Source organism: Alligator mississippiensis, chromosome 3 (genome assembly GCF_030867095.1).
Source record: "Alligator mississippiensis isolate rAllMis1 chromosome 3, rAllMis1, whole genome shotgun sequence".
NCBI lineage: Eukaryota > Metazoa > Chordata > Crocodylia > Alligatoridae > Alligator > Alligator mississippiensis.
The window spans coordinates 86,942,049-86,954,900 of record NC_081826.1 but is presented as its reverse complement, the minus strand read 5'-3'; the positions used below and the strand labels follow the sequence as shown (position 1 = coordinate 86,954,900).

General features: G+C 45.1%; 1 protein-coding gene across 2 annotated transcripts in view; it reads left to right on the top strand.

The window, feature by feature from the left end:
- Window positions 1-12,852, top strand: part of RMC1 (regulator of MON1-CCZ1) — a 33,704-nt gene that overhangs the window by 3,161 nt on the left and 17,691 nt on the right. For both annotated transcript variants that reach the window (XM_019487153.2, XM_006277548.4), the window contains exons 2-6: window positions 3,204-3,280; window positions 4,362-4,446; window positions 5,003-5,059; window positions 6,274-6,360; window positions 9,836-9,976. In XM_019487153.2, coding sequence (XP_019342698.1) covers window positions 3,204-3,280; window positions 4,362-4,446; window positions 5,003-5,059; window positions 6,274-6,360; window positions 9,836-9,976 — 447 coding nt within the window. The remainder of the gene's footprint in view (window positions 1-3,203; window positions 3,281-4,361; window positions 4,447-5,002; window positions 5,060-6,273; window positions 6,361-9,835; window positions 9,977-12,852) is intronic.

Here is a 12,852-nt window from a genome sequence, read left to right as displayed (position 1 = left end):
TGTTCCCCAGGCCCTTTTCCCCAGGCTCCTTCCCTGCCTGGGGTCCTTCCCCCCACTTACCCCTCTACCTGAGGTTCCGGCCGGGGCAGCCACGTGGTCCCGGGCCAGAAGACCCTGCGGGGGCTCCTGGCTGGGGGGGCTGGGCCCACTGGGCTTCCCTTGGGTCCTCCTGCACTTGGTTCCTGTCATTTTTGACAGGAACCAAGGGCAGATAAAAAAATTTAGAAAATTAATATTTAGGGGCCCTGCGGGTTGAATAGAAGGGCCTCGTGGGCTGGATCCAGCCCACGGTCTGTATTTTGCCCACCCCGATCTATAGACTATCTTCAAAAGTGATTACGCTCCCCCATAACTTGGTGTCATCCACAAACTTGGCCAGTGAGCTCTTCACCCCCACATCCAAATCATTGATAAAGATGTTGAAAAGTACTGGACCAAGTACCGACCCCTGTGGGACATCACTGGCCATTCTCACCAGGACAAGACAGATCCATTAATTAGGACTCTCTGGGTCCTATGCCATAGCCAGTTTCCCATCTACGTGACTGTCTTGGCGTTAAGCCCACAATCCTCCAATTTTCTCGCTAGGACATCGTGGAATACCAGATCAATAGCTTTTTGGAAGTCAAAGTATACAATGTCAACCTCTTTTCTCTTGTCCAGGTGGCAAGTTACCTGATCATAAAAGGAGATGAGGTTGGTAAGGCAAGACCTGCTTGCTACGCAGCTATGCTGGCTGTTGTTCAGAATCCTACCATCTGAAAGCTTATCACAGATAGCCTAACTTCTATCCCAGGGAAAATTCTGGAAAATTTCATCAAGGAGTCTAATTGCCCTGTAGTTACTGGGGTCTTCCCTCCTGCCCTTCTTGTGGATGGGCACAACATTGACCGTCTTCCAGTCCTTGGGGACCTCTCCAGAGCACCACGAGTATTGGAAGGGTTTTGTCAGGGGTTCCACGATGACTTCGGCCAGCTCCTTCAGCTCTCTTGGATGGAGTTCTTCTGGTCCTGCTGACTCGTATATGTCTAATTTTTTAAAAATTAATCTCACACCAATTCTACAGCAATAGTAGGAAGGTGGTCATTCCTACCCTGCTCATTCTGCACCCTACCTGGCATGATGTTCCCCTTGGCCCGGTGAAATACCAAAGCAAAGTAGTCACTCAGATGTTACACTTAAGACATGATTAACTAGTTAATTGTGTCTTTAGTGAACTGGTCACACTCAGTTGATGGGACAATAAAATGGGGAATATGCCACGAAGTTGGTATTATTGCAAAATATGTGTAATAACTTTGTTGCTTGTTCTTATCACGTCTTTAATTGAACATGTGGCCAGTGCTTCCAACCTCCAGAGCATGCTGGAGCCCTTCAACTCCTGTGTGCTTCAGAGACTGGGAGCACCTGTTTTGCTGATTGGAGTTCCCAGGCAGGGGAGCCTTTGGCTCTGTGCTCCCCCAACTGTTGGGCACCCCCAGCTGAGCGAGCACTTCAGAGCCAAAGACTCCATGCACTATTGGGACTTCCAGCTGGTGGGAGTACATCAGAGCCAAAGGCTCTTTTCTGCTCCCCTAGTTGGGAGCTGTGATCAGCTGACCAAAGCTCCGAGCCTGGGCAGCACAGGGAACCAAGGTTGCTATTTGATCATGGGCTTCCCCTGCACACTTATATGGTGTGATGGGATCTGATGCTGGATTGTACAGTCACGTCTCCTGCCATGCACACGCAGAATAGCAGGAAATGCAGTTGTTGGGATTGTGCATTAGCTGTCATTGCACCTTTGATTTAATGTCTGTCAGTGGCCTGTGTATTATGGCCACTGTGTTCCACCAAGGAAACTAATTTGGTTATAATTCACACCTTTTGCTTTTTCTTTGAAAACCTTGGTTGGCACTCACTGTATCTAAAGCTTCAGTTTTTCTTGGAGCTTTTTGTTAAATTCTTTCCATTTGTCCATTGTGGAGATCAGAGCTGCATACTATCGCAGTTATGGTCTTACCAAAGTGCAGGGTAACATCATCTCTCTACTCCTTTAGGATATTCCTCTGTTGATGTAGCCAAGAATTGTACTGGCCCATGTACCTCCAGCATTACATTGGGGGGTCTTTGACATGTCCTAATCTGAGTTTCAGGAAGCAAAAATGCATTAATACCCTATGCCATATGGCTTTAATTGATGTAAAATGTGTTGCTGTTATCCACTCTATAACGGAAAGGCTTCAATTGCTTTTCTTTTAGCTCCATGTTTATTTTTATATTTTATAATTTCCCACTAAATTCTGCAGGCCTTAAAGGGAGAAGAATAACTGGGTGCTGCATGCGTGCTTTACTGTGGAGTAGACTAATTGGCTCTGTAGTAAACCATCACCTTCTACATGTGCGCCAGTATTAGGGCACAGTAAATTAATTATCTCTGCCATAAGATACTACCGTCAGGGACTGCACTATCTTACGGCGGAGTACTTGCATGCCCTGAAACCCATGTATAGATGTTGACGGGTGCTGGCTGGGGCACAAGGATGCTGACGTATGGGGGCTGCTTGCTGCCTAGCCCTGCACTATAACACCCTTGTGCCCTATCCAGCCACCCAACACTTGCCACCTACAGCGTGGGGCTGACCCCCTGGGCCTCTTACTAGCCCAGAGCTGCTCCACCCTGGCTGAAAGTGCTGCGGTCCAGAGTGCTGTAGACTCTGCACCCAGGAATAATTTGTGCCAGAATTTATTGCTCTGACTTAATTGCATGTGTAGATGCACCTACTGATTGTTGTTTGGAACTGACTGATGTTGAGATTTTTATTTTCACAGTACCAAGTTGATTTGGGCACTTCTGAAAGTCCTACCCTTAAATCTTTACAGAGATGCTAAATTACTGGGATAAACTACATTTACCATTTGTAATTTTGGAGTCTTTTAGCCATGCTATTTCTTTGTTTGATGTTAAGCTGTCTGTCAAGATATGTCAATGAAAATAAGTTTGGTCTAAGCAAAATGTGAACTTGTACCTGTAGGGGAGATGAGCTAGTATGGTAATAGGAATTCAAAAGTATGTTGTTTAGCTTGCTGAACAGATTAAAACTATACTGGGTAGAAAACAAAATGTGTGGCATCACAGAAGTAGGGCTTGTAGTGACTGTGATGTTAAGAAATCCATGAAGCTGTCTGCCTTGAGCTGATTTTTTTTGTTGCTTAACTGTTAGGTTTTTGCTGTTCGATCTGGTGGAGCCACAGGGGTGGTTGTTAAAGGCCTGGAGGACAAGAATCCCATTTCATTCAGGTATGTTCAGCAAGGTATTTTCACCTGTATTTTAAACAATTGTTAAGTATAACTTGATATCACAGCTGTCTGTATTGTCTATCTCTTGCTTTTACTGAAACTTGCCACGTTAGGATATCACAGCATCCATAAAAAAAACTGTTGTTTCTTCCTTTCTTCCTAACGCACATTTTCAGGCAATAGTAAATGGAATCAGTAAACTTATGATGATAGTATATGTGTTTGGTAGGATGTCAGTTTGCTCTCTGTGAGAGAACCCTATGTAGCTGGCACAGAGTAACCCTAGTGCCTGAAATCCAAGGTGTGCTATCAGGGGAGTTGAATGTGTTTGTAAATTTCAGGAAATTCAGTTTTTGGTATACAGGAGTATTGGATTTGTAATCTGTATCTCACATTTGACTGGTTTTCCACTCCTGGCTGCTTTAAGCTGTTGGCATGTATTAAAACTAAATGCCTTGTGCACGCTGAGATTTTGCTGAATGTTAATTTAATGTGGTTAAAAATGCAACTTCTCTGGTGGGAATTGCCCTTTTGTGTAATTTCCAAGAATTAAGAGTGTTCTTATGCAAAAGTGGTTGGGTTCTTTCCAGTTAGGAAGTGTGTGTGCTTTAAGAACACAAAGGGACCTGTTGCATTATGTAAGTGGGAACCTGAGGACATACAGGGCCTAAATTATCTTCTTTTTCAGCTCTTAATGTAATTGTATTTCATGCTAACTGTACCATTACTGATTGCACAAAAAAACTGCGTAACTCTATAGTTCCATTTCATAAAACAAGACTGAGCACTTTTTGTTTTGAAGATTATCGAATCTTGGGTTAGTTATAATCATTCACGCCACCATAATGTTTCTAATGCATTCATTAATTAATCAGAAATAAAGAGTTCCTTTTGCATTGGCATTTCATATTAGTTGAACTAGAAGTGTCTAGCCTTTTGTCTTTTGACCATGTATAGAAATAGGTTAGAGAATTGATTAGATTAGAATTTGGATTAGAGAACTAGTACCAGTCAGTCTCCTGTGACAAATTATGATTGCATTAGAAAAATGCCCTTCCATATTTTTTTTTCTTTTTTATAGGATGGAAGATAAAGGGGAAGTGAAATGCATCAAGTTTTCCTTGGGGAATAAGATCTTGGCTGTTCAGAGAACTTCAAAGAGTGTGGTAAGAAATTAGATTTAAGCATACAAGGAGCCTTAGAATTCTGGCACTTTAGGTCCCGAGTCACAGGCTTCTGCCATACCAGCTAAAGGAAGATTTTTCTGGCTAACAATAGCTCCCTGTATCTCCTTGGCAGCTAAGCCATCAGACATTAATATCATGTCTTCAGCATGTACAAAAAGCTAGATTTGTTTTTTTTTGTAAAAACTGAATGATCTCCTTCGTGGGGGACTAACTCTCTTGTGTGAGTCTGACTGTTCTGAGCTGAAACTTGTTTCCTAGCCCTTCCAGAACTATTTTTTTTTTTCTGGAGAAGGAATGATTCAGACATAAAAGTGTAAGTCCTTAAAAATGAAAATGATCACATGCAGTAGCAACTTCATAATGGGATTATTCCTCAAAGTGGAAAAGAATATGTGTGTATGTGTTTTAAGCATTCTGAATCCAAAGTAGGTAGAGCTGATTAATTTGAGCACAAAACAGGAGTTGAAACTATTGGATTAAGTTCAGCCTAATTTCTTATCTACCCTTTACCTTGCTTTTTTTTTTTTTTTTTCAGGACTTCTTGAATTTTATTCCAGACAGCCCTCAGCTAGAATATACACAAGAATGCAAGGTATGTTGTTAATAAATTTCAAACTTGATTGGAGTAAATGAAGTGCTAATGCTAACTGATATTCTTGTTACTAAAACCACCAGTACAGTTCACATAAACAGACTAAAACACCTCCTCCAAATGCCCCATTTAACTAATGTTTAATGAATAGGTACCAGTGACTGACCACAGTCAAAATACAAGTTGGTAACCTTATATTGGCAATCCCTCAACCAATTTCCTGTTGCCCAAGGAAGACTGGAAACACTATATGAAAACAGCACAGGCTGCCATAGAGGGGAGAGCGAGTGCAGTTTCAGTAAGATGGCTAAAGAGTCATACCAGCACTGAATAGATTCACTCAGACTTTGTCTGTTTATGACCATCACAGTTGTTAGGGAAATTTAAGAATTACAAGTTTGAGCTAGATTATTTTCCATAAGCATTAATAAAATAATCATACTTCCAATAGTATCATGGGTATGACATATGGATCCAGCTGTGCAAGGTACTGAGAACTTCCTGCAGTTTACTGAGCACTCTGTTTACACTGATGTCAGCGGGCACTCCCCACTTTGTAGTATGGGGGCCTTGTGTCAGAGTAATGCACCCTGGGAGACAACGGGCCTTTGTCACTCTCTTAACAGCTGGCTTACTTAAGAGGTTTATAAACTGTTGTGTATCTCTACACACCGTGAATGATTTATGTGGGCTGGCTGTGTCTGAACAGAGCTTGTTGGCACACATGCAGCCTAGCACTAGGGCAACTCTATAATTCTGGTTTGGGAGGCAGCATGTTCAGGGTGGGCACAGTGTATCCATATGGTGCTATAGACAGCTTTCCTGTTTCCTGCTGAGGGATTTGGGGCCTAATTCAATGCCCACTGAAGTTAATGGAAATCTTTTACATCCTTTAGCTTGAGTGCTGATGGTCTGTGGATTGAACTGTGTTGATATCCCAAACTGAGTTTAGTTGCATGTGCCAAAAAAAAAAATCCTGATTTGAAGATAGACTTATTCTTGGTAGCATCCAAAATTTATAATAGCAGGGTGCCTATTACTGATTCTTGTGCATCAGTAATTCAGGGTGTCTAGACAAGGCAATACCTATTGTCATCAGGTGAACAGCTAAGTTGCACTACATGAGATGCTAGTTAACAGAGTTTTTCATGAAGATGTTAATTTATGTGAATGCTAAATTTTTTCAACTAAATTTTGCTCATTTTTAATGAAAGACCAAGAATGCCAACATTTTGGGATTCTGCTGGACAAGTTCTACAGAAATTGTCTTCATAACAGATCAAGGAATTGAATTCTATCAGGTAACGCAGATAATTGTCTCCTTTGAAAAATGTGCACGTTTTAAATTTTAAAAATGTTAATTCTTTTGCTTAAAAAAGTTTCTGTCTTTTGTGGCTCTGAATGTCTCATCTGTACTCAGCTGGGCTAGAGACAACAGAATGAAGCTCAGTGTAGGCAAATGTAGCGTGCTACATCTATCTAATATTATAAAAGCCTTAGTCTGTTCTGTCTGTCTGTCCATAACACTTTATTCACACTCTGATTGGCTGACAGACTGCCAGTCAGTGCGAAGAAGTGTTCAGAGAGGAGGTGGTGCTGCAGCGGAGCGCCACCATAATGGTGGGAACACAGGATAGAGCAGGGGTGGGATGAAGCCAAAACAGCTGGCTTTAACCCCTTCACCCCCCCCGCCCTGTTCCCCAGAGGCAGCGGCAATGGAGTGGACAGAATGGGGGGGATGGGGGGAGGGGGTTAGGGTTGGGGTTAGGGTGGCAACCTGCAGATAATGACCGTGGAGTGGAGTGGGGGGAGGCCACCAGAGCTGGCCTCGTCCCCAACCCCGCTTGCTCCTTGGAGGCCTCGGTGTGGGTGGGGGAGCGGGGTCAGGATGCTGCAAGGGGGTGAGGCCACTGGCCTCAGCCTGCCTGTCTCCGCTTCCATTGTCACCATGTGCAGGGCCCTTGCGGTGGTGGGGGGGGGAGGAGCGGGCATGTCGTGGAGGTGGGGGGAGGGGAAGAGTGAGCACGGGCCCAATGTGGGGGGAGGGGGAGAGGCGGAGGGATGAACCTGAGCGGGGAGAGAAGCTGACCTGCCACGATGGTGAGGGGGGACCAGCAGGCCTGGCCCAATGTGGCAGCAGCGGGGGGTGGGGTAGGAGTGGGGCTCTTCCTCCTCTCCCCCCCCCCTCCGACTTGTGCCCAGGCCCACTCCTCCCTCAACCCTCCCTCCCTTGCATCTGCCCCGAGCCTGCTCCTTCTGTTCCCCTGCTGTCACCATGTCAGCCCAGGTCTGCTGCTTTTCCCCACCCCCTGCCTTGCTGTGGTAGCTCGGCTTCTCCCCACCCTCAGGCCCAGTTCTCCCCCACGTCGGGCTCACGCCTGCTCCTCCCCTCCCCCACTGCTGCAGCAGGGAGGTGGGAGGAGCGGGCCTGGACCCCAAGCAGCAGAAGGGAAGCAAGCCCGGAGGGAGGTGGGGCACGGCAAGGGGCTCCTTCCCTGCCTGCTCCTGTTCCACCCCACCCCCACCCCACCCCCGGTCATTCTTGATGGGCCATTGGCTACTATATGGAAGAATAACCCAGTGCACAACTACAGAATGGAAAATAACTGACTGGGTAGCAGTCATTTTCTTTACCATATTAGCTGTTTACTGCTAGTAAACAGTTTTAGTTTTACTGCACTGAATAGCTAGGAAGAATCTGAGGATTTGGGTGGATCACACTCAGTGTGAGTCCGCAATGCAATGCTGCTGCAAAAACAAAAGTATAATTTTGGACTGCATCAATAGGAGTATTAGGTATAGGATATGGGAGGTGATGGTGCTACTCTGCTTTTGGAACTTGTTAGATCTTGTGTGCAGTTCTGGGATCCATATTTTAAGAAAGATGTGTACAAGCTTTAGAGAGGCCAGAGATGGACCCCAACCAAACGGTAAAGGATTTGGAAGCAAACTGTATGAGGAAAGGTTGACAAAACTAGGTAGCTTTTAACTAGGAGAAAGGGAGGTTAAGGAAAGATGGGATAGCAGTTGTCAAAAACGAAAAGACTTTCATAAAGGAGAGGAAGAGTAACTTCTCCCAGGCTGTAGAGGCCACAATATAAAGCAATGGCTTTAAATTGTAAGAAAGTAGATTTAGATTAGATCTCAGGAACAACTTCCCTACTGTAATGCAGTGCAGTAGAGTGCTAGGGAAGTTGTGGAATCTTCCTTACTGGAGGTTTGCTGGAGGAGGCTGGATAACCATTGGTCATGGATGATATATGAATAACATCCCTGCATTAGTGCAGAGGGCTGTGCCCAGATTACCCCCAAGGTGCTTCCAAACCTATGATTTTTACCTGTTTTTAGTTTTACTAAACTAAAACAACTGGCAACCAAGAAGAAAAGGAAAACTTGTCTTGGACAAGTTACATTTTTGATTTTTAGAGAGTGGAAAGTGTAGTACTTGATTTTTAAAACAGGCAATTTACAGATAGCACACTTCAATGAGAGACTGAATTATACTGTAGTGTAGCTCTGGCTTTAATAAACGTGCTTAATGCAGGTATTCACTTGTATACAAAATAACAAACCTGGAATACTGAATGTAATGCAATATAAAGCAGTTAAAGTTGCATATTTAAGAGTGTGTTCATTGACTGTCTTCCATATATGCAGTCCAGGGGATTTAAAAAAGCAAGCAGGAAGCCATGCTTGAATACATGGTTCTGCTCTTGTTTTGCATCTGTGCTTTTTTTATTCTTTTTTCTAAAGAAAGGGTTATTTTCATTGATTAGCAATTAAATAGTTTTTATTGCATAGTTTTTATGCTACATTTCCAGTTAACTTTTGATAATTGGAGGGTGCAGAGGAATTTAAGCAGTCACATAATACAATATTCATTCATTCAGTTTTGTATTTGGTAGAAAATAATGATGCATTTCTCTTTTCAGTATTTTTTTTTTCTCGTTTTGAATATTATGTTGCACTTGGATGAAGATTAGAGTAAATTAAATTACACGAAGAGTATCTTATTTTAAAAAATGCAACTAACCTGGTGTAATAAATTGCTACTTGCTAAACAAAGAAAATTTAAAAAATGATTAATTGACTTCTAAAAAAAGCATGTAGGCACCTCATAATATTCAAAACTCCCTTGTTACTTTGGAAGTCTTTTTGGACTAGCTTCATCCTTGGGGATCTCAAAACCCTTGAAAATCCAGCTCCACTTTCCTTTTGAGTTCTTTAGAAATTGGAATGCGGAATAGGCCTTTCTGTGTGTTAACTCCCCATCAGAGTTACACATTTCAACTTAGTCCAAAAGAAGAAAATATTCTGTCTGAATCTGCTAGTTTGAAGTTAAAGCAAAAGGAATTAAGGCAAAACCTTTTCTTTTCGTGTTTTGGCCCAACGGAAACTGAAAGGACTGGCATTTGAAGGGCGGTAAATACCAAAAATTTTCTCTTTTGCGGAGACTGAAACCAATTCATGTGACACACAATATTGCAAAACTTATTACAGCTTCAGAGACGTAAGAAGTTGTGTGTCTCCTGATCCTGTATTTAATTTAAATTACAGGATAGTTCACTGATACAAAAGAGGTTTTAAAATAATAGTAATAATAATTCATTACGTTTAGGTCTCAACATAAATTGTGAAATGTTTCTTTGTTTTTTAATCAAAACTCCAGTATTTTAGAACTGTTCTTTTTATCTGCCTGGAATTAACACTTATCCAAGAGGGGCTGCCAGATGTTATCATGCTATTAATGATCATAATATTTCTTTCTGTTTCTAGGTATTGCCAGAGAAACGAAGTTTAAAACTCCTGAAGAGTCAAAATATTAATGTCAACTGGTATATGTATTGTCCTGAGAGTTCTGTCATTCTGCTATCAACCACAGTCCTTGGCAATGTCCTCCAGCCGTTCTATTTCAAGGTAAAAGATACAATCCCAATTGTGAATACTGTTTGACCTACTAGGCTTTTTGTGTAATTCTTTTATCCCTCACCCCTTATCTTGTTTTTCCTTTGCTTTGCATAATGCATTCAGTCCCTTCCTCTCTCAAAAAAAATCAAACAGTGGGGAGGGGGTGGGGTCAGACTATAAACCAGTTTTCCTTTTCCTTCCAGACCTACAGGAGAGGGGGAGTTCTGTTTTATAATATTGAAGGAGTTGCTCCAGTGCTAGATAGGAAAGCTATCATGGGGTAAGCGACCCAGATTTAACCTGGGGAGTTGACAGAAGGTGAATGTGACCAAACCAAATCAGTACTACCCATTTTGGTGGTTTGATGATGGTGAGAGGATTACTGTTTTTTCAGATAGTTTCTTTTAAACAAGACTTAGAAATCTGCTCCCAGCAACAATTAAAAAAGCTGTGAAGGGCAAAGACACCCTTCTCCTATTCCCTCCCACTCCCCCCCCCCCCCCCCCCCAAAAAAAAAAATCCCTATCTAATGTGGCTAAAACATACCAGCTTCTCTAGGTAGTAAGCCACAAGGGAGAGAGCCTAGGCAAAGGGAGGGAGAAGAAATTATTTGGAGGTGCTGAGTGTGTGCGTGTGTCCGCTCCCTCCAGCAGGGAAGTCTGTGGAGGTGTGGGGGGGAGGGGAAAGGGCCATGGGGAGGAGGAGGCAGATCAAGGCCCTAGCGGTGAGGGAGGGAGTGGGGCATAGGCAGGAGCAGGGGCTAGGGTGAGTGGGGACCTGGCTGGGCCAGGTGGTGAGACAAGTGGAGGCCCGAGAGGCTTGTGCCCCCCCGATCTGTGCGCGGGTGGAAGCAGCTGGTGTTGCACACTGGGCTTTGAGCCCTGCTGCCCTGAGAGCAATGTGACACCATGTGCATCCTGCTGCCAAGCAGGCAGGGGGCATAGTGCAGCCCAGCGGCGGCAGGCACGTGGTGTTCCTGGGGCTGCTCTCAAAGCAGCTGTAGCATGGGAGTGAATTGCAGCAGCAGCAACCTCTGCCCGGTGCACAAATCAGGGGGGCATATGCCCCCCCCCCGGGCCTCTACCCAGCCTGGCTGGGGTCCCACTTGCCCTGGCCCCTGCTTCTGCCTGTGCTCTGCTCCCTCCCTCATTGCTGGGGCCTTGATCTGCCCCTCCCACCCCCTCTACAGCAGTGAAGGAGGGAGAGGCTGGGGCAGGCCCTGCATATCCAGGGCAGCCGCTCAGGACGGAGCTACGAGTGGTTTGTCTGGGGGGCACCTGGCATGGGGAGGGGGTGGCAGCTCCTGCTGCTGCACACACCCCAGAAGGGCATGGGGGTCGTGTGCCCTGCACCTTCGCGTGGGGTGAGGGGGGGCTGCCAGCGGCGGGACACATGGCTTCAGACTTGTGCTGCTCTCAAAGCAGAGGTAGAGTGCAGCCTGCAGTGGCACTGGGCTTCAATTTGTTCCAGCATGACCGGGGCTGGCTGGGGCCCCATTCACCACTACCCCACTCCCTCCTGCACTGTTGGTGTCTTGTTCTTAGCCCCCCCAAGTCCCTTCCCCTTTACAAAGAAAATAAACTGAAACTTACCTGCTGATCTGGGCAGCCACACACCGGGGCTGTAATCCTGGCTGCGTATGTATTTGTGTGCGCACGCCTCTTCCCTCCCCCACCCCGGCCGTAGCATCCTGCGGCTGGGCTGGCCTGCAGCCGTACCTGCTGCCCTGTGTTTGGGAAGGCTGAGCCCTGGTAGCCCCTCCCTTCCTCTGCCTCTGGGAGAGAGAGTTGGTATAACATCCAGCTGCCTGATTCCCTAGTGTGAATGACAAGGCTACCCCTTTATGCTTTGGTCATCTGAGGGCACAAATACAAATTAAACCTTGAACTTGACCTCTGAAGCAATAGCAGGATGTTTTAACCACATTACCCCCATTCCTAAAGCAAGTGCCTTCAGATTCTACAGAATGTGAGCTTTCAGTTGAAGAAAAGATTTAAGTGTCCAGCACTCATGGCTGCAGTTATTATAACCTTCTAGACATGAATGGATGCATTGTTTCCTGCTTGAGCATGCAGATAAACCATGCATAATTTTCTTTTTCTCCAAATATCAATAACACTTCCAAGATCTGAGTTGTTCTACTGCTGCTTTTCTCTTTGTGCTGCATTTAAACTGCAAATACTTGCCTACTTCTGCAAGTGAAAACAGGTTGACCGCTATGAATTTGAGCATAGAAGTAACAGACTATAGTAGCTCATATGGCACAATGGCCGGAAAAGTAGGCTCACAGGAAAGTAGGGCTGGGAGGGACCTTATGAGGTCATCTATTGCAGTCCCGTGCTTAGGACAGGATCATTGCTGACTAAACCATCCAGTCAGGTGTTTGTCTGACCTGCTCTTGATCTCCCTTCCCTTACCTCAGTGAATCAAGAGGCTTTGGCTGGGGTGAAGACAGTCTTTCCAATGAGTGTTGGAAGAATGAGATGAAAAAGAGGCTTCATTATTTTTCTTACATTTCATCATGATATGAAAGGAGCCCATAAACAGAATGCCAGAACCCCAGTGTGCCAATGATTTTTTTTCAGCCATGGATGGGTTAAACTGTAGAAAATCCAACTGTCCCATATTTTCGCACATATTACCCGCACACGGATATAACCCGCACCCATGCATAACCTGTGGAAAATTGCATTTTCGCAAAACTTTCCATGCATAGCCCGCACCCTTGTGTTCCCTGCACCCCTGGGCGAGGAGGAGACGTGGCCCCCAGCCTGCCTGCACCACCAGCCCCTGCCCAGCCCCCGCGGTGGCACAGCCCAGCCCAGCTCAGCTCAGCAGGCCCCGCTATGGCCCCCCAGCCCACCCACGCTGCTACCCCCCCCCCC